This window comes from Sceloporus undulatus, chromosome 11 (genome assembly GCF_019175285.1).
Source record: "Sceloporus undulatus isolate JIND9_A2432 ecotype Alabama chromosome 11, SceUnd_v1.1, whole genome shotgun sequence".
In the NCBI taxonomy this organism is placed as follows: Eukaryota; Metazoa; Chordata; class Lepidosauria; order Squamata; family Phrynosomatidae; genus Sceloporus; species Sceloporus undulatus.
In genome coordinates, this window is record NC_056532.1 from 3,392,106 (window position 1) to 3,416,736 (window position 24,631).

The 24,631-nt window shown below is 45.0% G+C and overlaps 1 protein-coding gene across 1 annotated transcript in view; it reads left to right on the forward strand.

Annotated features, from left to right (window-relative positions):
• The first annotated feature begins 7,396 nt into the window (after positions 1-7,396).
• RABEP1 (rabaptin, RAB GTPase binding effector protein 1) overlaps positions 7,397-24,631 on the forward strand; it is a 31,221-nt gene continuing 13,986 nt past the window's right edge. The window contains exons 1-8 of the mRNA XM_042442426.1: positions 7,397-7,622; positions 16,653-16,778; positions 18,314-18,517; positions 19,783-19,943; positions 20,350-20,469; positions 21,705-21,840; positions 22,677-22,855; positions 23,351-23,476. Of these exons, the coding sequence (XP_042298360.1) occupies positions 7,565-7,622; positions 16,653-16,778; positions 18,314-18,517; positions 19,783-19,943; positions 20,350-20,469; positions 21,705-21,840; positions 22,677-22,855; positions 23,351-23,476 (1,110 nt within the window). The 5' untranslated portion in view covers positions 7,397-7,564. The remainder of the gene's footprint in view (positions 7,623-16,652; positions 16,779-18,313; positions 18,518-19,782; positions 19,944-20,349; positions 20,470-21,704; positions 21,841-22,676; positions 22,856-23,350; positions 23,477-24,631) is intronic.

Consider the following 24,631-nt stretch of genomic DNA (forward strand, 5'->3'; position numbering starts at 1 on the left):
GTTTGGCAAATGAAGTTTTTGTTTATGGAGTACAACTCTATGGTGAACTTAAACTAAAAGTTGTACTGAAAGACCTAGAGATTCCTAGAGAAGACACTCTACTAGGCCTTTGTAGCTTCTCCAGGGCAGTTCTATGGTCAGTGTCTGTTGGACGTTGGCCACAGAGTTGCACTGAAAGACCTAGAGATCCCTAGAGAGAATACTCTACTAGGCCTTTGTTGCTCCTCCAGCACAGTTCTATGGTCAGTGTCTGTCGGACGTTGACAGTTGCGCTGGAGGACTAGAGATCCCTGAGAGAATAATCTACTAGGCTTTTTGTAGCTCCTCCTCCAGTGCAGTTCTATGGTCAGTGTCTGTTGGACTTGACCACAGAGTTGCACTGAAAGACCTAGAGATCCTAGAGAGAATACTCTACTAGGCCTTTGTTAGCTCCTCCAGCGCAGTTCTATGGTCAGTGTCTGTCGGAGTTGACCACAGAGTTGCCTGAAAGCCCTAGAGATCCCTAGAGAGAATACTCTACTAGGCCTTGTAGCTCTCCAGTGCAGTTCTATGGTCAGTGTCTGTGGACGTTGACCACAGAGTTGCGGACTGAAGACCTAGAGATCCCTAGAGAGAATACTCTACTAGGCTTTTGTAGCTCCCCACGCAGTTCTATGGTCATGTCTGTCGGACGTTGACCACAGAGTTGCGCTGAAGGACCTAGAGATCCCTAGAGAGAATACTCTACTAGGCCTTTGTAGCTCCTCCAGCGCAGTCTATGGTCAGGTCTGTCGGAGTTGACCACAGAGTTGCACTGAAAGACCTAGAGATCCTAGAAGAGAATACTCTACTAGGCTTTTGTAGCTCCTCCAGTGCAGTTCTATGGTCAGTGTCTGTTGGACTTTGACCACAGAGTTGCTGAAAGGACCTAGAGATCCCTAGAGAGAATACTCTACTAGGCTTTTGTAGCTCCTCCAGCGCAGTTCTATGGTCAGTGTCTGTCGGATGTTGACCACAGAGTTGCACTGAAAGACCTAGAGATCCCTAGAGAAATATCTACTAGGCCTTTGTAGCTCCTCCATGCAGTTCTATGGTCAGGTCTGTTGGACATGACCACAGAGTTGGACTGAAAGACCTAGAGATCCCGAGAGAGATATACTCTACTAGGCTTTTGTAGCCCTCCAGCGCAGTTCTGGTCAGTGTCTTTTTGGATGTTGACCACAGAGTTGCACTGAAAGACCTAGAGATCCCTAAGAGAGAAACTCTACTAGGCCTTTTGTAGCTCCCCAGTGCAGTCTATGGTCAGTGTCTGTCGGATGTTGACCACAGAGTTGCACTGAAAGACCTAGAGATCCCTAGAAGAATACTCTACTAGCTTTGTAGCTCCTCCAGGCAGTTCTATGGTCAGTGTCGCTGTTGACATGCCACAGAGTTGGACTGAAAGACCTAGAGATCCCTAGAGAGAAACTCTACTAGGCTTTGTAGCCTCCAGCGCAGTTCTATGGTCAGTGTCTGTCGGATGTTGACCACAGAGTTGCACTGAAAGACCTAGAGATCCCTAGGAGAATACTCTACTAGGCCTTTGAGCTCCTCCAGTGCAGTTCTATGGTCAGTGTCTGTTGGACGTGACCACAGAGTTGGACTGAAAGACCTAGAGATCCCTAGAGAGATACTCACTAGGCCTTTTGTAGCTCCTCCAGCGCAGTTCTATGGTCAGTGTCTGTCGGACGTTGACCCAGAGTTGCACTGAAGACCTAGAGATCCCAGAGAGAATACTCTACTAGGCCTTTGTAGCTCCTCCAGTGCAGTTCTGGGTCAGTGTCTGTTGGACGATGACCACAGAGTTGGACTGAAAGACCTAGAGATCCCTAGAGAGAATACCTACTAGGCTTTTGTAGCTCCTCCAGCGCAGTTCATGGTCATGTCTGTTGGATGTTGACCACAGAGTTGCACTGAAAGACCTAGAGTCCTAGAGAGAATACTCTACTAGGCTTTTGTAGCTCCTCCATGCAGTTCTCTATGGTCAGTGTCTGTGATGTTGACCACAGAGTTGCACTGAAAGACCTAGAGATCCCTAGGAGAATACTCTACTAGGCCTTTGTAGCTCCTCCAGTGCAGTTCTATGGCAGTGTCTGTTGGACGTGACCACAGAGTTGGACTGAAAGACCTAGAGATCCCTAGAGAGAATACTCTACTAGGCTTTGTAGCCCTCCAGCGCAGTTCTATGGTCAGTGTCTGTCGAGTGTTGACCACAGAGTTGCACGAAAGACCTAGAGATCCCTAGAGAGAATACTCTACTAGGCCTTTGTAGCTCCTCCAGCGCAGTTCTATGGTCAGTGTCTGTTGGATGTGACCACAGAGTTGCATGAAAGACCTAGAGATCCCTAAGAGAATACTCTACTAGGCTTTTGTAGCTCCTCCAGTGCAGTTCTATGGTCAGTGTCTGTTGGACGTGACCACAGAGTTGACTGAAAGACCTAGAGATCCCTAGAGAGAATACTCTACTAGGCCTTTGTAGCTCCTCCAGTGCAGTTCTATGGTCCAGTGTCTGTTGGACGATGACACAGAGTTGCACTGAAAGACCTAGAGATCCCAGAGAGAATACTCACTAGGCCTTTGTAGCTCTCTCCAGGGCAGTTCATGGTCAGTGTCTGTTGGACGATGACCACAGAGTTGGACTGAAAGACCTAGAGATCCCTAGAGAGAATACTCTACTAGGCTTTTGTAGCTCCTCCAGCGCAGTCTATGGTCAGTGTCTGTCGGATGTGACCACAGAGTTGCACTGAAAGACCTAGAGATCCCTAGAGAGAATACTCACAGGCCTTTGTAGCTCCTCCAGCGCAGTTCTATGGTCAGTGTCTGTTGGACGTTGACCACAGAGTTGCACTGAAAGACCTAGAGATCCCTAGAGAGAATACTCTACTAGGCCTTTGTTGCTCCTCCAGTGCAGTTCTATGGTCAGTGTCTGTTGGACGTTGACCACAGAGTTGCACTGAAAGACCTAGAGATCCCTAGAGAGAATACTCTACTAGGCTTTTGTAGCTCCTCCAGCGCAGTTCTATGGTCAGTGTGTCGGATGTTGACCACAGAGTTGCACTGGAGGGCCAAGGGAGAAGTGTCCTCTCAGGTAAAAATGTGGTGTTTCTGTTATTTGCAGTTTTTCCATATTCACTGGTGTCTTGTGCCCCTAACCCTGGTGAAGATGGAGGGACAAGTGTATTTAGCTTCATGGCGTATCCCATCGTCTTCAACAGAAGCAAGCCATAGGACATGAACATGAACTTCAGAGCCTTCGAATACAGGCAGCTTTCAAAGGAGTTCATGGGTTGGTGTCTATTTCATCTTGCAGTCGATGCAAGGCCTTGACTGCCAGCCCTTTACCAATCTCCCTCCCTCTCTTTATACATACATATTGGTATAAAAAACCTCATCTGCTTTCCATCTCTTCAGAACCATGTACCCACATGGAACCTCTTAGACAAGAGGAGAGAGATGACATAGTCTCCGTATGGCTCTTGAAAAGATTTTCGGCTGCATAAAATGCCTGGGGTAAAGGGGGGGGGATTATTATTGCAAGAGAGACAAACTGATTTTATTGGAATCAGACTGTTGCTGGGAAGATCCTTGGTGCTCTCTCTGTGTGTATTTTTGAACTCATACTTTATGAGAATTTGGGGGCTCACCTCCATTTCCAAAGCAAAATAATAATAATGAGAAAGATGCTGTTTTGGCCGAGGGGAAACACTTACACACCACTGATGCTCCAGTGTGCGGTGCCTCCGATTTCATTGGGACCATGTGCGCCGAAGAGTCAAATGTTGTCGTTGGGCGTTTGTGGAGGATAGCCCCCAAACTGCAAAAGATGGGACGGATTTAGTCGATGTCTTGTTGAAAGATCGCAATGAACAACGGCTGGGAGAAGGGGAGTTGAGGGTACGCATTCGGAGTCAAGCGTGCAGCAACACCATTGTTTGTTGGAAAAGGGGTTTTTCATAGGTAATGACAACGTGGCGTAGTGGCTTGAGTTATGACTCTGGAGAAGAGGGTTCAAGTCCTCAGTCGGCCATGGAAACCCATTAAAGGTGGCCTTAGGAAAGTCACACTCTCTCAGCCTTAGAGGGAGGCAAAGGCAAAGCCCTTTGTACACATCTTAGAATCTTAGGCCCCATACGGACAGGCCAAAATAAAGCTGCTTTGGGTCACTTTGGAAGTATGCTGTTTAAATGATGCAAGCGTCCTAAGAGGCCGGAAGCCACAACTTAGGACTGGAGCATGGCTTTGGCATGGCTTCCATACTCTTAGGACTCATGCATCATTTAAACAGCATACCTGCAAAATGACCCAAAGCAGCTTTATTTTGGCCGTCTGTTTGGGGCCTATGTTACCCAAATGGAACCTCTCTGACAAAAGGAGAGAGATGACATAGTTATGAAGCTTCGAATAAAAGGATTTAATATACAACGTGCGACATTGCTAAAAACTACCTAAAAGTGCCACAACAGGAGCTCTGATGGGCACCAAAAGTGCCCAGTTCTCATTGCGATACTCTTGCTTGCGCCCATCTTGTTATCTTTTGGCATCTCTGAAGATGCCAGACACAGATGCTGGCGAAACGTCAGGAATGAACTCTTCTAGAACATGGCCTCACAGCCCCAAAAACCCACAAATTGTGTTGCTTTGCTGCAACCGAGACGACGGAAACGGACATGGGAAATTTCACATCTGTCTGCAAAGTCACAGTCCGTGTCGAACATTTTGTGGGGAATAAACTGGGACAGAACATGCGTCAATTGGACATTTCAAAAACAAACGGTCAGAAGAGGAGGCACAATGCCCACCGAAACTGGCGACTTTCTGCCAGTCTTAGATTAGCTGAAAGAAACATGAAGGAATAAAATCTGTATATCGATAAATCAATAGATTTGTTGGGAGATTTGGAAGCGGTTTCTTCTGTGTAGAAAAAACATTTACATGGGGATACGGCTTAAAGATGTGCAATGTCACAAAGTGTCTAAAGGTATGGATCTTTGTGGTTTCAACAATAGCTCTGGGATGCTAAAATGCCCCATTCTGTTCTATGGGATCAACAGCAGAGGTAAGGTTTACAGCGGGGCAGATTGTGGTTTGAACTTGCATCCATCTTCAGAGCAGCAGACAAGTGTCCAACCGTCCCATTTTAATGTTTGTATTTCTTTTTGGTATTAAATGTCCGTATTTTATATTCCAGACCTCCTTCACGCTTTATGCAATACCTTGAAGCGTCGCTTTGGGACCGACTTCTGAAGGCTTTCGCATCAAACGTTATTTGTCTATTATATTCACATCCTGGAAGCTTCTCTCGAGTCACTCAAGAGAGCGTCCAGGATTCCTGTCTACCAAGGTTAAGAGGTGATATGATGATAGCCCTGTTTAAATACTTGAAGGGATGTCATATTGAGGAGGGAGCAAGCTTGTTTTCTGCTGCTCCAGAGACTAGGACACAGAGCAATGGATGCAAGCTGCAGGAAAAGAGATTCCAGCTCAACATTAGGAGGAACTTCATGATGGTAAAAGCTGTTTGACAGTGGAAGATGCAGTCTCAGAGTCTCCTTCCTTAGAGGTCTTCAAACAGAGTCTGGATGGCCATCTGTCAATGGGGATGCTTTGATTGAGAGTTCCTGCATGGCAGAATGAGGCTGGACTGGATAGCCTTCCTTGGGGTCTCTTCCAACTCTCCGATTCTAATATGCTTTCTTTATATAGCGCTGTAGATTTGCACAGCACTGTACCTACAAGCAATAATATAATAGATAAGAGTAAACCCACCCATGGCATACAATGTACGAAATAATCTTCGCAGTAACGCTGTGAGGAAGGCTAGGCTGCGAGGCAACGACTAACGCAAAGCTACTTGGCAAGTTATACAACTGAATGGGGATTTCTAGGCCTCTCTGGTTCTGCCGCTCTCCCTGCTTGGTGTGATTGTGTGACAGAAACGTCAATATCCCTGCCCACAATTACAAACCGCAGATGGCAAGAATATGATCCGCCTGAAGAGCTACAAAGGCCTAGGAGAGTGGTCTCTCTAGGGATCTCTATGTCTTTCAGTGCAACCTTTAAAGTTGGCCATAGAGTTGCACTGGAGGACCTGGATATTCCTAGAGAGAACACATTCATCAAATCCCTGGATAATCAAAGCCGCAAATGTGGAGGTGCGAGTGTGCATACAACTCTTCTATCTGCCACGTCCCTCCTCTTCCTTTTACTTTTACAACGTCAAAGTGGTCGTTTTCTGTGGGTTGTTTTTCGGTTTCTGTGGCCACGTTCTGGAAGAGTTTTGCCAGCATCCCTGGCTTTGGCATCTTCAGAGGATGCTGCCATGGAAGAGAGTGGGGTGTGTATATACATTTGGGGCCACACAGTGTGTGTGTGTGTGTGTGTGTATAAATATATATATATCCCATTCATTGCTATGCCATCCTTCTCTGAAGATGGCAGCCACAGACATTGGTGAAACGTCAGGAATTGGAGTCTTGGGTTCGAATCCCGGCTCAGCCATGAAACCCAATGGGTGACAAAGGGCAAGTCACACTCTCTCAGCCTCAGAGGGAAGCAACGGCGAAACTTTTAAGCCAATCTTGCCAAGAAATACCCAAGATAGGCTCCCCATAAGAAACCGCTTGAAGACACACAGAGGAAGCCCTCAGATCTTGTATACTGCCGCTTCTTGGCTGCAGAAGTAAGGCAGGGAGTTGTGGTTGTTGTGGTTGTTGTTGTGTGCCCCTCAGCCCAAATAATAATAATTATAACTTTGATAATTATTAATTATCATAATAACAATAATGATACTTTTAAAGGACCTGCCCCACATTCGCTTCCATTAAGGGGCTTTTTCCACAACTGACTTCGACGCCTCTCTGACTGAAGTAAATCTGCGGCGCATGCGCTAAACTCCCTCTCCCCTCCTCCATCCAATTTCTGCAAGCGCAGAAACCCCGCTCTTTCTCCTTCCAATCTCCAACGCATGCGTAGACTCTTCGCTCCCTCTCCCTCCGTCCTCCAATCACCGACGCATGCGCACAATCCCCTCTCAGTTCCCTCATTTATCTCTGACGCATGCGCAGACTCCTCACTCCTTCTCCGTCCAATCTCCAACGTAGACGCAGAACCTCCGCTCCCTCTCCCTTCTTCCTCCCATCTCCAACGCATGCGCATAAACCCCGCTCGTTCTCCCTCCCACCGACGCATGCGTAGAAACCCCTCTTCCTCCCTCCTCCGTCCAATCTCCGACGCATGCGCACAACCCAGGTTCCTTCTCCCTCCCTCCTCTCTTCAATCCCTGACGCATGCTCAGAAACCCCGCTCCCTCTCACTCCCATCTCTGACGCGTGCGCAGAAACCCCGCTCCCTCTCCCTCCCATCTCTGACGCATGCGCACAACCCCTTCTCGCCAATCGCCGTCGCCTGTCAGGATGATGAGGCGGCGGCAGCAGAAGCAGCGGCGGGGCATCTCCTCCTCCTCTTCGGGCGGTCGGCCTCGGCCTGACGTCGTCGCGGAGCCGGCCTCGGTCTCAGACTGACGGAGGAGGAGGGCAGCACGGTCGCCATGGCCCAGGCAGGGCCGGCCTCGGAGGCAGCGGCGGTGCAGACAACGACGGCGGAAGGTGAGCCTGAGGCGGCGGCGGCGGCTCTGAGCGATGAAGGGAAGGGGACCCACAAGGAGAGCCTCAACACACACACACACACCCTCCATAGACATCGACATAGAGACATATGGTATATGAGGCACATATATGAGGAAGAGGTGTACATATATATATATGTGTGTGTGTGTGTGTATAGATATATATATATATGTCTAACGTCTAATTAATGTCTAATTAGCAAATTGTAAGCCACTCTGATAGCCTTGGCTGAAGAACGGGGTACAAATAAATATGTTTTGTATATATATATATATGGAGAGGTATGTATATGTGTGTATATACATATATATATATATATATATATACACACATATAGATAACTATAGGTGTGTGTGTATAAACATATATATATGCATATATATTAAACTGTTCCTCATATATGTATATTATATATATGAGAAGAGAGTTAAATATATATACATATATGTGTGTGTAAATGTGTATACACACACACACACACACATATATATATATGTATTAACTCTCCCTCATGAAACCTGATGATGCTGAGCCTTTCCTCCTTCTCTCAGGTGAACAGCCCCCTGAAGAGCTTCTCCTTGGCCCCTTCCTTCATAGATACACTCTACTCAAATATTACTATCCTCATCCTATCAGCCACCCCTCTTATCATCCCCCCTCCAATATTATGATGCTTATCCCTTCCTTCCTCTCTCAGGCTAATGGCAGCCCCCTCCTTCATAGATACACCCCTGAAATATTACGATGTTCATCCCTTTATTCTCTCCTCAGCTTATGAGCCACCCCTCTTACCATCCCTCCCCCTTAATTGCACCCCAAATAATGTGATGTTTGCCCTTGGCTCCCTCTCTCAGGTTAGTAGCATCCCCTCAAGAGGTACTTCTTATCCCTCTCTGAGATACACCTCCTCAAATGTTGTTACACTCATCCCTTTATTCTCTATTCATCTTATTAGCCACTCTTCATGTCATGACCTCTTGCTTGCACCCCTTAATATTATTATGCTTGCCCTTTCCTTCCTCTCTCAAGTTAATAACACCATCTAAGAGCTTCTCCTTATCTCCCCCATATATATATATATCCCACTAAAACATTACTGTGCTCATGTCTCTATTCTCCCCTCATTCCTCCAGGAGCTTCTCCTTACCATCCCCACCCATTGACACCCCTTAAAATAGCCTTTTAACTCTTCTCTGACTATTGCCACCCTCCTAAGAGCTCCTTCCTATCACCCCCCTCCTATATTTACCCCCTTAAAATATCATTATGCTCACCCCTTCATTCCCCCCTCAACTTAAGAGCTAACTGCCATAAGGAGCTTCTCCTTCTCATTACCCCAAACCCCATATTTACATCCTCCCAAATATGATGCTCATCCCTTCATTCCCGTCTCAGCTTTTATAGGATCTTCCACTCCAGTGGCTCCCTTCTTCTTCTTCGTTCTTCAACCAGAGACTTGAGTGTCTGCCTTTTCCCTTCCATGGCAGTGTGTTCCTGGGTCTTGCTCTACCTTCGTTGGGCAATACCTTTGGTAAGGCAAGCCAAAATGGCACAGAGGCTGAGATAGCAGCGGCAGTTTATTGCTTGTGGCTGAAGGCTATTGCAAAGGGTATCTGATCATGAGAATAACAACACCAACAGATACAAATTAAACATCAGTATGTATACACACACACTATCCATATGTGTGTGTGTGTGTGTATGGTAACTCACACATGTACATACACAATGCATGTAGAGTACAAAAGTATTTACAAATATTGCCATCCTCAGCCCTAAAAACACAAGTGACCCCTTTTGAACAACTCAAAGGATTAGTAGTAACAAAAGCATGGAAACTTTCAGCTTCTCCGGAGCACTCCCTGGGGATAGTTGGTACGTATTAGTTGCATTTCTGGAGGACTTCAAAAGCTGCACACTTTTGCGACGCTTTGACCGATCCCCAGTGAAGTTATTGCCCAACTCAGGGGCCAGCGGAGCTGCATATTAAAGCTAATGTTTAATGTGGCATCAGCCTTATAGCAGAGAACTAAATACCATTTTATGCTGGGCATGGATTTGGCACATTTGCTTGCCACTGTATATATGCTTGCCCACTAAGGTCACCAAAATCATTACATAAACCTATTGCTAGTGTTAACCGATGTCGAAACATTCAGTGTTTGGTCCTCCATATGCTGCAGAAGACTTCCCAACTAGAGGACCACTTAAGTCCTCTAGCACAATTCTGCTGGATGTTGACTATAGAGTTGTGCTGGAGAACCTAGAAATTCCTAGAGAGAACCCTTCTCTAGGCCTTTGTAGGTCCTCTGGCGTGAGTCTGTGATCAGCTTCTGGTGGATGTTGACCATAGAGTTGCACTGAAGGACCTGGAGATTCCTAGAGAGGTGTCCTCTCAGGTAAAAAGAATAGTGTATTCCTTTCCTTTGTGGCTTTTCCACATTCGCGGGGGTCCTTTGCCCCTAAACCCAGCGCATGTGGAGGGACCACTGTCCTTACTTATCATCCCTTTCTCTTTGGCCCAGAGCTCCTCAGCCTTTTATCTTTCAGCGCTTCAACTCCCAGAATGCTCTCCGCCAGCCCTTGGTCGGTGAAGACAGTTTCTGGGAGGTGAAATCCAAAACCTATGGAGGGCCAAAGGTTGGGAGTTGCCGCTTTATCCTATTAAATCCCGTGTAAAGATGAGCGCACAGAGTACAAAATCCTTCTCCAAACATCCTCAACATGGGTAAACTTGGCTCCTGCTTCCTTCAGCCGCCAGTTCTTTCAATGGCAGGTCTGAAGGCCTATGTTTTTGTTCACTTTGGAAGTGTGGTTGATCTCTGGAAGTGTGGAAATGAATGGAGAGACCTTCTGGGAGATGTCTTCTTGGGAAGCAGCAACGTTGGCTATGGCTGTAGAGCTGGGCAGCAGAGTTAGACTTGAATGGCACTGTGTCCATGGGAGCGGAGAGCAAGAGAGTAGTAAATATGTCTGCGCATTGAAATTCCATGGGATTGTAGACATACTCATTCTGTGCAATGAAATTATTTGACCCGGATGTGACTGTTGTTATCAAAATACACTGATATAATGGAATCTGCCTCAGGAAGGGTGGGCTGTGTGTGATGCCTTTGGCTTGTTGGCGAGTCCCAACTAGAGCAGACCCATTAAATAGGTTGTCGCATGGCAAGTGCATTTCATAGGCAGATTTAACTGATTCAGTGGCTCTTACTCAGGACTTAACAATAGGGTTTAGGCCTTAAGGATTGCATGTGACAGGCAGCCCTCCTTCTTCACAAACATTTTATCCATGGCTTGAAAACATTTTCTAAGCATGAATTCTAAGAGGCAAACCTTGAATATTGCCATTTTATATAAGGGACGCCATTTTACACTTCGAAATAATTCAGTTCAAAACCCTTTGGGGCTTTTGAAGCTCTGAAGCCTTGTCTCTTTTTTCCATCTGAGAATCAAGTAGCAATGCAGGGTTTAGGGTTAGGTAACTGGCGATGCCCAATGTGCCAGAAATGTATGCGTTGAGGAGATCCATAAGGCCTTTGCCAGGCCAGACAGCACTCCAGGAAGAGACCAGAGTCTTCCACTGGCATATGGCTTCCTTGTGCCTAAGAGAAGGCTTAAATGAATACTCTCAGAGCAGTCGCAACACTTACTAGCCTACAGCTAAATAAATGCCAGGCTCCAGGAGGGCTGGCAGAGAAGAGCTCTGTCTCTCTTGTAGCAACCCAGTGTATTCCTGGGCTGGCATGAAGGAGGATTTCTTCCCTGCCATCCTGGTTGGTTTCTGCATGGAGTGCAGAGGAGGAATGAATCCTCCATCCCTCCGCCAGCCTCCTTATGCGCCTATAGGCAAGCGCATGGTGTTCCTTGTCGCCTGTAGCTGCCAGGTGAGTACTTAAATACAAGGCTCTGGAGAGGCGTTTTCTATGCTCCTGAAGTGAGAGAGCGAGGGGAAAGGGGTGAGGAAAAGAAAAGTATTCAGATGAATCCCTTCAACTGTTTTCTAACAACAGCAGAACGTGAAGGATCTTACCGGGGAGGACAACAACATATGTCAAGTTTATCTCTCCATTGAAAGTTGGTTAATATGTGTTGTCCTAGATGTCAGTGCAGCGAAGGATGTGGTAAAAGGTGCCCTCACAAGTCATTTCTCCCTTGGCCACTTGGTGGTAAGTGTTTAGTCATCTCATCCTCCTGAATAGCTTTGTATGTTCCCAGGCAATAGGGTTAGAAGGTCTGTGTGGTTATTCAAACCCTTGCCTAAATTTGGGCTAGCTTGGTTCAAAACACACTGCAGAAGTAATCCGGTTTGAGACCGCTTTCACAGCCCTGGCTCAATGCTAGGGAATTCTGGGCACTGCAGTTGTGTGAGACATTTCGCTCTGGTGCCACAGTAAATCCAAAGGTAATGGCAAAACCATTGCAGTAGCAAAAAACAATACTATCTCCCAGATTCAGTAAAACCAATAGCAACAAGCGGAGTAGACCAGTGGTGGCGAAGATAACGGATCGACTGAGATACTTGATAAGAGAGGCTCCGACAGATGAGTCACTTCCAGTTTTTACTCTTCAAAATGGGGGACGTGCCTCGCGATCGCCGGCTTCCGATGCAGGATGTCTGTGGTGAATGGCTGGAAATGTTGTGTAGCACGGTTAGAAAGAGGGGAGAAATGTATTGCTGTGGTTGGGGGCCTTGGTATGAAGTCACATAGCAAGGCTTGAACTGAAATGGGGTATTTCTCCAAGTAAGCTTAGCTGTTCAAACAACTCTGTTCCTGAAAGTTGATGCTTACTGTACAGCTGCCCCTCCGCATATGTGCTCTCTAGGAATTTCTAGGTCTTCCAGCGCAACTCTGCTGGAAATTGACCATAGAGTTGCACTGGAGGACTTGGAGATTACTAGGCCTTTGTAGGTCCTCTGGTGCTACTCTGTGGTCAGCGTCAGGCAGATGTGACCATAGAGTTGTGTTGGAGGACCTAGAGATTCCTAGAGAAGTGTCCTCACAGGTAAAAATGTAGTGGTTTTTTATTTGCCGTTTTCCACTTTCTTGTGCCACTAAACCCAGCAAATGTGGCTTTCAACCCAACTGAACATGGCTTTCTGAATAAACATTAGTATTAAACCCTACTAAGGTTTGACCATGTTTAACAGGGAAGAAAGGAATGGAGTTGCAGTGTTCTTTTGGAGGGGTTGGATGAGCAAATTTGGGGTTGAATGAGTACCGTAACTATCTTTTGGAACAGATGATTGACCTTTTGAAAACCGGTCTTGTTTTGCTTCAGACATACTCAAATATATGGAGTTTATATTCTGAACATTTGTTGTTGTTGTGTGCCTTCAAGTATCTTCTGACTTATGGTGACCCTAAGGTTATCCTATCCTGGGGTTTTCTGGGGCTGAGAGTGTGTGACTTGGCAAAGGTCTCTCACTGGGTTTCCAAGTTGTGATGGTACTGAAAAGCACAGAAGACTTACCATATTTGAGAAGGGCTTTTCAAAATGCATGGTAGTTTTGTTGATGTTTCTCTGCACTTCCATTTTACAGGGCTAAGACAGAGCAAGTTGGAAGGAAGCTTGTCGCTTTCGGGCCGAAATCCAGTGGATCACATCGTAAAAACGTGCCACGATTCTGGGCTTTCTTTGCTTTCCATGCCATTTCTGAATTAAGAAACACGTTTTCTGATCATTTGCTGCCTTGTAATATAGATTCAGCGCAAACGCAATCCTTGTTTGGACGCTGCTGCTTTGTCAGGAAAGCCAGTATCCTCAACATTTCCCTTCATTAAAACTTTAAATCCCTAAGGCACCGCAGGCTTGGCTTTTTGCTTACTTATCATTAGCTTGTGCAATGACCCGGGACAATGCCATTCAGTTTGCCCTGGCGTTCCTGAACCAAAGCGTTCTTGTACTTCCCGAACTGGTTAGAAAGCAGTCTGTGGTCCTCTTGGTCACTTCTTTCCTCTGTCGGACCCTGCTTCCAACCTTATTCCCACTTTCTTACAAGCGATAGGTAGAAAAGAGTGGACATGCGTTGTAAGTTTTCCAGTCTCTGGGTCAGTTTTGGTGCCAGAAATAGCTCAGCCTGGGCTAAAGAATTTCAGTTATTATATCTCCGGATCTGAAACCACACATGACTTGGAATCATGCGCCGTTTCGTCCTCGGCTTCTTGTAATGTGCGATGGTGATAAAGATAGTGGAGTGAATGCTTTAATGCCGACTCCTAGGAGAGCTAAGACTGCTGAATGCTTCACAGTATTTATTTCAAGGGGTAGTACTGGAACTTCTCTGCCTTTTAGACTGTTGGTGGGTTAATAAAATGCTGGCCCTGAAAGCCTTCGACTTCACAGATCCTTAACCATTGATACAGCCACTGTCTCACTTCTCAGTTGCAGCTTCTCTTTGCAGTTGGAAGAGCCTTTGGTTTGAGGGGAGAATTCAAATCTTCCAGTTGATCAGGATGACTGGGATCCCTTTCATGCCAACCCAGATGTTCAAAATCATGAATCAGTTCCTCAAATTCCTCATTTTAGAGCCTGAGTCAGCCACTGTTTTTGCAGACATCGTCATTTATAGTGTGAAGAAGAGCTGGCTAGATTTCCTCCAGCTCTTGGCTGTTTAGAGCTTGTTCCAAACTCAGTTGGAAGGGTGCCTTTAGACATTTGAGCAAGGCTTCGGATACGTTTCTTGCAACATCCAAATTCCAACATGTTTGTGAGAGGTAGGCAAACACATGTGTGTAAAGCCAGAGTCCAACACTTGCAAGCCTACTTGGGGGAAACGACTGTGCAAACATGGGGATGCCATCAATGGGATTTGGTTAGGAAAGGCAGATAGGAAACGCCTGGAGGACTAGAGCTTGGGAACCACTGTGTTAGGGATTACCTATATCTTCCCAGTCTCCATCTCTTCATTGTGGCAACATGGTTCCAGTCTACCTTCCCTCCCCTTGTGCCAAATAATAATAATAATTTAAACATACCAACCTTGTCAGAGTCTGCTTGCCTTTCATTGAGGAGAGCTTTGGAGCATCCTTGTCTTGACCGAGGAGCACTTAGCTATGGCAAGGTAGTCATTTGCGTCCGCTTGGAAATGTGGCCCACCACAGATCAGTATTTTGGGGGAGTGTTTTATACAATATTTGCTTCCCCGCTTGCAAAGTTATATCCGCCTTCATTGAGATTTTCTGGCGTTGCAGGGATTTAAATTATTGCTCTGCCTACGAAAGGGCCTTCCAACAAAATTCATTCGCCATTGGTTTCCAACAAAGTTCATTGAGGCAGGCAGCACATATTATGCCTTGGAGCATTTGCTCATCTTCACAGGCAGCTGTTCTGGGGTTTTGTTTCGATTTTGCTTCTTCGAACTGTTCTAAAGCTATGCTAATGTTAGACCAAACTTGTTGCTTGTTTGCTTTGTACCTAATGCATTCAGGAAAAGCTTCTGCGCTATTAATATATAAATAGACTCTGGGCTCAAAAATAATCTTATTGATAATCAGCTTTGCCTTAGTTCTGGAGCAGTCGCTGTGTACTTTACGGTGGCATGGATATTGCTAAAATCTGGCCTGTTATCTAGGTCTGTCTATCTATCTATCTATTGTTTTGACATTATCTATCCAGAACACTTTCCCCCCAGGTTTTATAAACCTGAATGGCACCATAGCTGAAATGTATGTATTTTTCCTTATGACAAGGAAAGTCACTAATAGAAGGAGACCAAGCCAGGTGAACCTATTCTAATACTTTCCGTATCTTAAGCATGTCTATAACAGGCAGACTCCTGAAAAACCTTATTGAAGACTAAGTATTAGAAGTGGTTGGGCAAGGAAGCTTGAACCAAATTGGATGGAGCATCTTCAGAGAGGTTTTTAATTCTGTGGTTGATGGTTTTTCATTTGGGCTTCTCAACAATCACCAATTTTGGAGACATATCAGTCTTCTTTGAGGTTGCACCATCCTCTTTTACATCGACGGACAAAAACTTAAATTTGGTGTGGTTTTTGTTTTATGTTGATTATATATGTCTTCCGGGCGTTAGAAACTGGAATGGTTTCGAAGAAGCCAGTGTTGTCAGGGAGGTGACAGGACGTCTTCCGGTTCTGTCTGTGTTGCGGCTTGCGGAGGCAATATTTTAGAAGCGAGGTACTTACCTTTCAAGCCGACTTAAGCTCTGCGGCTCAAGAGGCTTAAGGACTCCTTACACCTTTGGAGAGCCTTCCCTTGCCTCCGTCTCTGGTTTGTTTGGAATGACCAGGGTGAAAGATTAACCGGGGTTTGAACCATATGAAGGCTAGTAAGAAGTCACTGGGCAATGAGGGAGTCAACGGGCAACAGAGCAATATCTTTGTTTGCTTGCTGACCGCTCAAGACCTTCCAACCCTCCAATTTTTAGTACTGAATTTGAATTTAGCATGATCATCATACAAGGTTTGCCACAAAGCCATGCAGAAAGCCCCCTCCAGAGCATGGAAATATAGGAAAATACCCTCGCCTCACTTGCACACGCACCCCAGAACCTTGTACTAACCCCCAAATGCCTCTAATCCCTCTCAAAATGGCTAAAGGAAGGATGGGAACACCTGTGTTCTTCAGTAATCCCTCTCAAAATGTCCGCCGAAAGTGATGGAGCATCACTTCCATGTTGAGAGGAACTGCAGAGGGGGGAAAAGAGGTATTTGTACTTGCGCTATATGTATGGGGTGCAGCCGATGGGGTTGAATTAGCCGCTGGCCACCATTCAGTTGCCTGTTCCTGAGACAGAAGATGAGATGAAAAGAACATGAGGGCTTGAGTTCATAGGAGAAACTGCAACTGTCCCTTAAATGTCCCAAATATATAGATGCACCTTGTGTGGCCAAAGCTAGCTGAGGGGCAAATCTGTCATCTGGACAACGCACAATGGTTATGCTCTCCTCCAGAGAAAGTGAGAGGACATTATGGTAAGCCGCGCTGTTGTTTGATGTGCTCACGGATCCCTTTTTTCCTTTCTCTCCGTTGGGTCGTCTTTAGCTCTCCTTCAGCGAGTGGCAGAGCTGGAAAAAGTCAATGCTGAATTTCTCCGCACGAAGCAGCACCTCGAGCAAGAATTCAATCAAAAGAGGGCGAAATTCAAAGAGCTGTATCTAGCGAAAGAAGGTAAGGCGTCACATTTCTGAATTGGCTGTAAAAACGTTTGTTCTTGATGTGGTCTGTGGAGCGGCTGGGTGCAATCCGCTATTTTTAATCTAGTGAGGAAGAATTGCTAAGGTGGTTTTCTCACGTTGTGAGCTTGACGCTCCAGTTATATGAATTTCCTGACTTGTGGGCTGCGACAAGGGCCACCCATTTTCACCAGGAAACCCCCCATCTCCATGAGTCACTGCAGAAAATGCCTCAAAATGGAGTATACAGGGTTTGTATTCACCACTTTTCGCCTTTTGATGTGTGTAGGCCACCTAACACCTGCAGATTAGGTTGACATATCTAGTTACACAGCCAGCTATATTTAGCCTGGCTGCTTTGTGCGTTAGTTTAGTAAACATCTCAGGAAGCAACAACTGGTTGGAAACAGCACCGTCATGCTGCTGTCACCTTGATGCTTGTGTTCATAGTCCCTATTTTGTGCATACAGAAACACCGTGGAGTGCTGAGGTATATCTGTACTGTTTTTGTCTTCATTGCAACCATCAAGGAGTTGGGAGCACAGAATGCCTTTCCTTGTGGCAGGAGGAGAGATGGCTTCAGAAAGATATGAGGCCAGACTTCTTCAGTTATTCTAATAAGGACATCCATCCAAAGATATGATGGCTATGTTACTCTTACCAGTAGAAGATTAGTGAACACCAGGGCACAGAAATGTAAATTTTATTACTCTGCTATTGTGTCAGAGAACTAGTGTGATATACAGTAGTGGTTTGAGTGTTGACCATCTTGCCAACTTTAAAAAACGATAAGAGAACCATAGAAAATGAAAGCCAGTGTGTTGTAGTGGTTTGACCACTGGACTATGACTCTGGGAGACCAGGGTTCAAATCCCCACTCAGCCGTGGAAAACCCCTGGGTGACGTTGGCCAAGTCACACTCTCTCAGCCTCAGAGGATGGCAATGGCAAACCCCCTCTGAACAAATCTTGCCAAGGAAGCCCTGTGATGGGTTCACCTTAAGGTTGCAGTTTGCCGGAAACGACTTGAAGGTATACAGCGACAACATTGTACTTGTTGTGAGTATGTGTTATTGGAAAGGCATTCAAGGGAAGGCGTAGTGGTTTGAATGTTGGACTCAGATAATGGGAGACTTGAACCCAGTTGTGCCGGCCAAGCTGTCATTTAAGCTGTCATTGGGCCTGTACAGACCAGCCAAAATAAAGCTGCTTCGGGTCACTTTGGAGGTATGCTGTTTAAATGATGCATGCGTCCAAAGAGTCCAGAAGCCATGCTCCAGTTCTAAGGAGTGGAGCGCAGGTTTGGTGAAGCTTCTGACCTCTTCAGATGTGTGTGTCATTTAAACATCATATCTCCAAAGTGATCCAAAGCAGCTTTAATTTTTCCTGTCTGTATGGGGCCACTGACAGCTAAACTGACATCAGTAATAGCACAGAATTTGGTTCCAGTGAATTTCCTGTGTTAATGTGACCAGATATCCTGTGCCATTTGAATGGAACTCATCTCTTTTGTTCAACAATGTTTTTCCAGAGGATCTGAAGAGGCAAAATGCAGTATTGCAAGCAGCCCAGGACGATGTGGAGCAGCTGCGAACGCAGCTCACGGAAGCCCAGGCTGAAATGGAGAACATCAGAGCCATTGCGACGGTGTCTGAAAATACAAAGCAAGAAGCCATTGATGAGGTGAAGAGGCAATGGCATGAAGAAGTTGCTTCACTGCAGGCTATAATGAAAGGTAGGACTGAGAGAAGTGGCTGAGCTTGCCGCTAAAACAGTCTTATTGTTGTTATAGTTTATTTCTATAAATAAACTGTACATACAGATAATCAATAAAAATATAAAACCTGCTAATGGTATGCAATCTACAAAATACATATAAACAGTAGGTAGTAATATAAAATAGATTTAGTTAAAAAACAGGCAACAATTAAAACATCAACATCCACTATCTAATCATATATCAGATAAATATTCACACAGTGCCTGGGAACACTTCCCTGAACAGGGTGGTCTTCAACCCAGATTTAAAAGTCGACCTGTGTTCATGGGAGAAGAAGGTTCCAGGAGTGAGGGGCAGCAAGTAAGAAGGGACAAATCCGGGACGGGGCAGAGAAAATCCTAGGCTGGGACTGTATACCTTGACTACTAGAATGGAGGGTACGAGTGGGAATGTAAGGGGAAAGAAGTTCAGATAAATAAAGAGGAGCCAACCCATGCAGGGCTTTAAAAGTTAACAACAGAAGCCTATACTGGATACGGAAGGGAAAGGAGAGCCAGTGAAGGGATGATAATAAAGGAGAAACATGGTCAAAGCGGCAAACGGATGTAATGATGCGTGCCGCTGAATGCTCAATGAAAATGTTTCACATCATTCTTGTAAAAAGGAAAGCATATTGAAGAAAGCTGGAAAGTTCACCTTAACATTTAAAGTCATTCTCCAGCATCTTTTCTAACTTTCTTTAATTCTGTTGCCCCAGATTTCATTTTTTCAAAAATGCTTGCTCAAGTATTGAAGTCCCAATCTGTTTATGGCTTTTAATATTGTCACCAGCAAATGTAGTTTCTTCAGGATTAATGTTAAATATGGCCTGTTACAGACAGCCAAAATAAAGCTGCTTCGAGTCACAGTGGAGGTATGGTGTTTCAATGATGTATGCGTCCTAAAGCCACACCAAAGCCACGCTCCAGTCTGGAACGTGGCTTTGGTGCGACTTCTGGACTCTTAGGATGCATGCATCATTGAAACACCATACCTCCACTGTGACTCGAAGCAGCTTTATTTTGGCTGTCTGTAACAGGCCTATGTTATCTGAATGAAGTCTAGTGGCTCTGCTTTTCACTTGCTGCTATTTCTGAGTGTTCCAATTATTTTCAGTGCTATGTCAGGTCTCCCTGAAGTGTCTGGCAGCCTTTTAACAAAATCTTGTCCTCTAAAGAAGATGTTGGGGGGGGATTTAAAGAAGCAATGAACAACTTGTTATCGTTGTTGTTGTTAAACAGAAACTGTCCGTGACTATGAACACCAGTTTCATCACAGGCTGGAGCAAGAGCGAGCTCAATGGAACCAATACCGGGAGAACATGGAACGGGAAATAATGGAGCTGAGGAGGAGGCTTTCAGAAGGCCAGGAAGAGGAGAACCTGGAAAACGAAATGAAGAAGGTAGGTCAAAGACATGCCTTTAAAATGTACATATCCTTGTCAGATGCGAAACCTATCGGTGTGATTATCTCTAGTGATTGCAAGTTGTGTTACTTGTTTAAATTAGATGTGTATGCTGCCTTCATTGTAGATGCACAGTGTATTTTGTGTTTGACTCATTAGTTTCCAAGTGGATGAAGACCTATGGTTCATGATAGTTTCTCTTTCTTTTCCTTTTCTATGCTGCAGCATTTAGGTTTGTAACCTGGACTCCTTTAAACGACCCTTTTCTTCCCATTCCCAACCAATTTTTTAAAACCAAATCCAATTTTTTAAAACTAGTCTAAGTCACTGAGTGTGGTTTTCGGTTAAAGTTCAAGCAGTAGACTAAGAATTTTAATTCTGACCAGCTTAATTTTGACTTCAGGCCCAAGAAGATGCAGACAAGCTCCGTTCTGTTGTGATGCCCATGGAGAAGGAAATTGCAACTTTAAAAGAGAAGCTGACAGAGGCTGAAGACAGGATAAAGGAGCTGGAGGCTTCAAAGGTGGGTGAAGGCAGAGCATGGACCATTTTGTTAGCAGAGGATGGGCATTGTAATTGTATGCAAGAAATAGAGAGTTTTTCTTCTATCATCCCCAAAGCAGCTAAGGAGGGTTTGAGAATGTTCTAGTTCCTTTACTTTTCAAGAAAACAACATTTGGGTCTGAATCATAGAATCATAGAGTTGGAAGAGACCACAAGGGCCATCCAGTCCAATCCCCTGCCGTGCAGGAAATCACAATCAAAGCATCCCCATTGACAGATGGCCATCCAGCCTCTGCTTGAAGACCTCCAAGGAAGTGGAAGACCTCCACTACACTCCGGGGGAGTTTGTTCCACTGTCGAACAGCCCTTACTCTCAGGAAGTTCCTCCTAATGTTGAGTTGGAATCTCTTTTCCTGCAGTTTGCATCCATTGCTCCAGGTCCTAGTCTCTGGAGCAGCAGAAAACAAGCTTGCTCCCTCTTCAATATGACATCCCTTTTTACCTTGTCTGTGACAGCTGACTATGTGCTAACTCTTAGAGCAAATAAGAGAATATTTTCACTTTATAGAGGTGCTTTTAAAAACCGTATTGCAGGGAGGGTCTAGAAGACCTCCTGATGTTGAAATTAGCGCTAATGCATTGACTTATTGAGCCATACCTTTCTTCTTTTTCATGCATTCTGTCCCAGCATCTAGCTCATCACTTAGTTAATTTATCTTTGGTTTTGACTGTCTCAGATGTGAAAGATGGGCTGCTTGATATGCTAGTTCTAAGTATATACCATTCAGTAGCCACAGTTTCCTGCATAGTATACAAATAGATTAAAAGAATAAAATATAAAATGCAGTTATACAAAAAGATAGGGCAATACAGGCTAAAATGGAAGAAGAATCGGTAAGTGGTGATAGTACAGGGCAAAGATCTGAAAGCACCAGAGCATCTGGGAACATTTTCAGAAGGTCTTTGCCTGCATGAGTAACTCATGGGTTTCATGTGAGGGTACTTTGCAGTAACACATACCCATCCTCTCTTTGCAATTTCTGCCTCTCAAATAGTACTTTGAGAGGGGTTTGCCTTAGTGCACGAAGCAAATACCAGAACACAGTAGTGAACATAGAACCCCAGTAAGGACATGTACTGGAGTTCCTTAAAAGCCTGCTTAGATTTGTTAGCAAGACCACGGCATCTCCGCAGCACAGCAATTGAAAGCAAAGGCATGCATTAACCGTAGGCTTTCTTGGTACTCTTTTTCAGATGAAAGAACTGAATCATTACTTAGAAGCCGAAAAATCCTGTCGAACAGATCTAGAAATGTATGTGGCTGTTCTGAACACGCAGAAGTCAGTTCTGCAAGAAGATGCGGAGAAATTAAGGAAGGAACTTCACGAAGGTATGGATTTCCTCTGTGTGATTAAAAACTATGCAGGCGGCATCATTACTCAGGGCCTCTAGATGGAGGGTGGACAGCTGCACACTTTAGGGAGGCTGTATGTTTACACTGAGTTTCCACCAGGCAGTTTTTACTGCCTTTGTGGGTTCCCTTCTGGCTGACTCCTTCCTCCAAAAGTGGACATTTTGCACTAAAACAAGGAACTCTATAGTCCTCATGCTTCCAAAACATAACCAGAAACATCTATAAGTGGATGTCTCATCATTTAAAGAAAGGGGGGGGGGGAGAGGAAAAAGCCATGGAAACCCACTGGGAGACCTTGGTCCAGACATACTCTCTCAGCCTCAGAGTATGGCAAAGACAAAAAGCCCCTCTGAATAAATCTTGCCAAGAAAACTCTGTGACCTTAGTGTGGCCATAAATTGGAAACATTTTGAGGGCCCTATATGCTGACTTCACTATTCAGCAATTGATTCAACAGACTTACTCATGTTGGGCTCCATTTCAGACCACTCATAAAATGTCCATGTTTGCAGCAGTATAAGTGCAGGATAAAAAGGCTTCTACGAAAGCGTCCATTATCTCTGGCTTATAAATCAGCTTCAGATAGTAGCGTCCCCTTGTCTCCCTCCAAAAGCAGAGGCTTGCAAAGTTACGCCTGTAACATTTGTTTCTTTTGTGACCATGTACGAACCACATGCCCTTAACTATATAGAATTGGGCTCTGATGTACGGCGAGCCATATGGGCAATAGTACATAAATGTAACCGCCATTACCTGGGTGAGAATAACAGTTTAAAAAATCCACTTGGTTGCCTGTGTCCATTTCCGCGCAGTCTGCCATCTACTAGACCAGGAGCGGCAACAGCACAACCAGCTGAAACACACCTGGCAAAAGGCCAACGACCAGTTCTTGGAGTCTCAGCGTTTGCTCATGAGGGACATGCAGTGGATGGAGATGGTCTTGACCTCAGAGCAGCTGCGGCAAGTTGAAGAACTAAAGAAAAAAGACCAGGTTAGTTGCTGTCCCTTTATGGTTGTGGAACCAAGTTTGAGTGCTGACTTTGGTCTTGTGAGCAATGTACAGTGCGCCTGTGGTATACGCGACTTTGAGCATACGCACTCAAGCTGAGGGAGCGCACGGGGCGGCATGTCCCATTTAGATGAATAGGGTGCATGCCCGCCACCGTACACAAGCGCCAATCAAGTGAATGGGACTCAAGCATAGGCAGAATTCGCCATACGTGAGGAGGGAGGGGGTGTCCAGAACAACCATTGTATGAACATGCCTGAGTCTAACTCCAAAAATACATTTTGGAAGGACATCCCCTTCTAGTTTGTAGAAACACTGGAGGCCATGGATATACCTCTGTTCAAGAATCCTCTGTTGGGTGGAAGGTTGTTTCCCCACAAGCAGCTCTTTCAAAACCTCTATCTTTTGCATGCGGTGTTCTGCCGTAATAACAGATGAGACCAAGGGGAAAAAGCTTTCATTTACTACTTGTTTTAGGAAGATGAAGAACAACGACGATTACACAAAAGGAAGGAAGACAAACAGAAAGGTGCTGATGAGGAATCTAAAATGACTTGCTCCATAGCCCACGATGAATCCCTTCCACAATTCCCGGGCGAAGAGGTAAAGCCAGTTGTTTGAAATGCGTTCCCTTCCTGTAGGGAATTCATGTTGTGGATCAGTGAAGTATTTGTTTCTCCTGAAATCATCATTAGAGGTTAGAGTTACTAGGTTTAGTCAAATGACACGGTATACAAAATTGAGAGCCAACAGTCATTCTGGTATGGATCTTTTTCTAGAACTACATGTGAAGGTTTTGTATGTAGAGAGATCTTGTAGCACCTTTTGAGACTAACTGAAATCTAACTATAGAGATAGACAAAGGGATGAGGAGGAAGTAGAACAAAACAAAACACCAGGACTAGTTCTTAGTTATCGTTCTAATGGGCAGCATCCAACCATTGCTATGTAAAAGAGCCAGCATGATGTTTGAGTGTTAGACTGGGACTTTGGGAAAATCTTTGCTCAGCCTTGGAAACCCATTGGGTCATTTTGGGCAGGTCTCACTCTCTCAGCCTCAGAGGAAGGCAATGGTGGCAAACCACCTCTGAATAAATCTTTGTCTTGGGTTCACCATAAATGAGAAACAACTTGAAGGCACACAGTATCAGCAGCGTAATATTTGCTAGCCTTTCATGAACGAATAGGCCTGCTCAATGTGAAGCTCCGTTGTCAGAGAAGCTTAAGTAGGGTTTAAAAAGAGCAGGGAAGTATTTGCAGGGCCTTGCGTCAGGTTCTGGCAAGAGATTTGGCCCTCTTAGAAATAGGCTAAGAATTTATAGTTGACTCAACCAACAGTTCCAAGTCAGCCTAAAATGGGAGACAGATGTTTTAGTTCATCCACAGTAAATTCCCATTGATACTGTTTATTTTGTGTGTTTCCTTTTGAAATAGTCTCTCTCCTCCATCCCCATGTTAGCAGCAAAGCAGGAGACATCAGTTAATGCAGCAGCTTTCTAAAACTTGAATATTAAAACCTCATTTTAAAAGCTAGCTATATGCACATTACGGACGAAACTTACACTTTAATGATAATTAAATCTAACCTAAGGCTGCAAGTTATTACAAAGAAACAAAGGAAAGCTGATGTCCAAAGGTATATCCACAGAGATTTTTTGGATATTGACCACTTTCCAGCTGATTTAACTTATCATGACACCAGCCTTCAGCAGATGCTTATTCGTCCCTGTCATGTCCCTCCAAAATAGCGTCGTATTC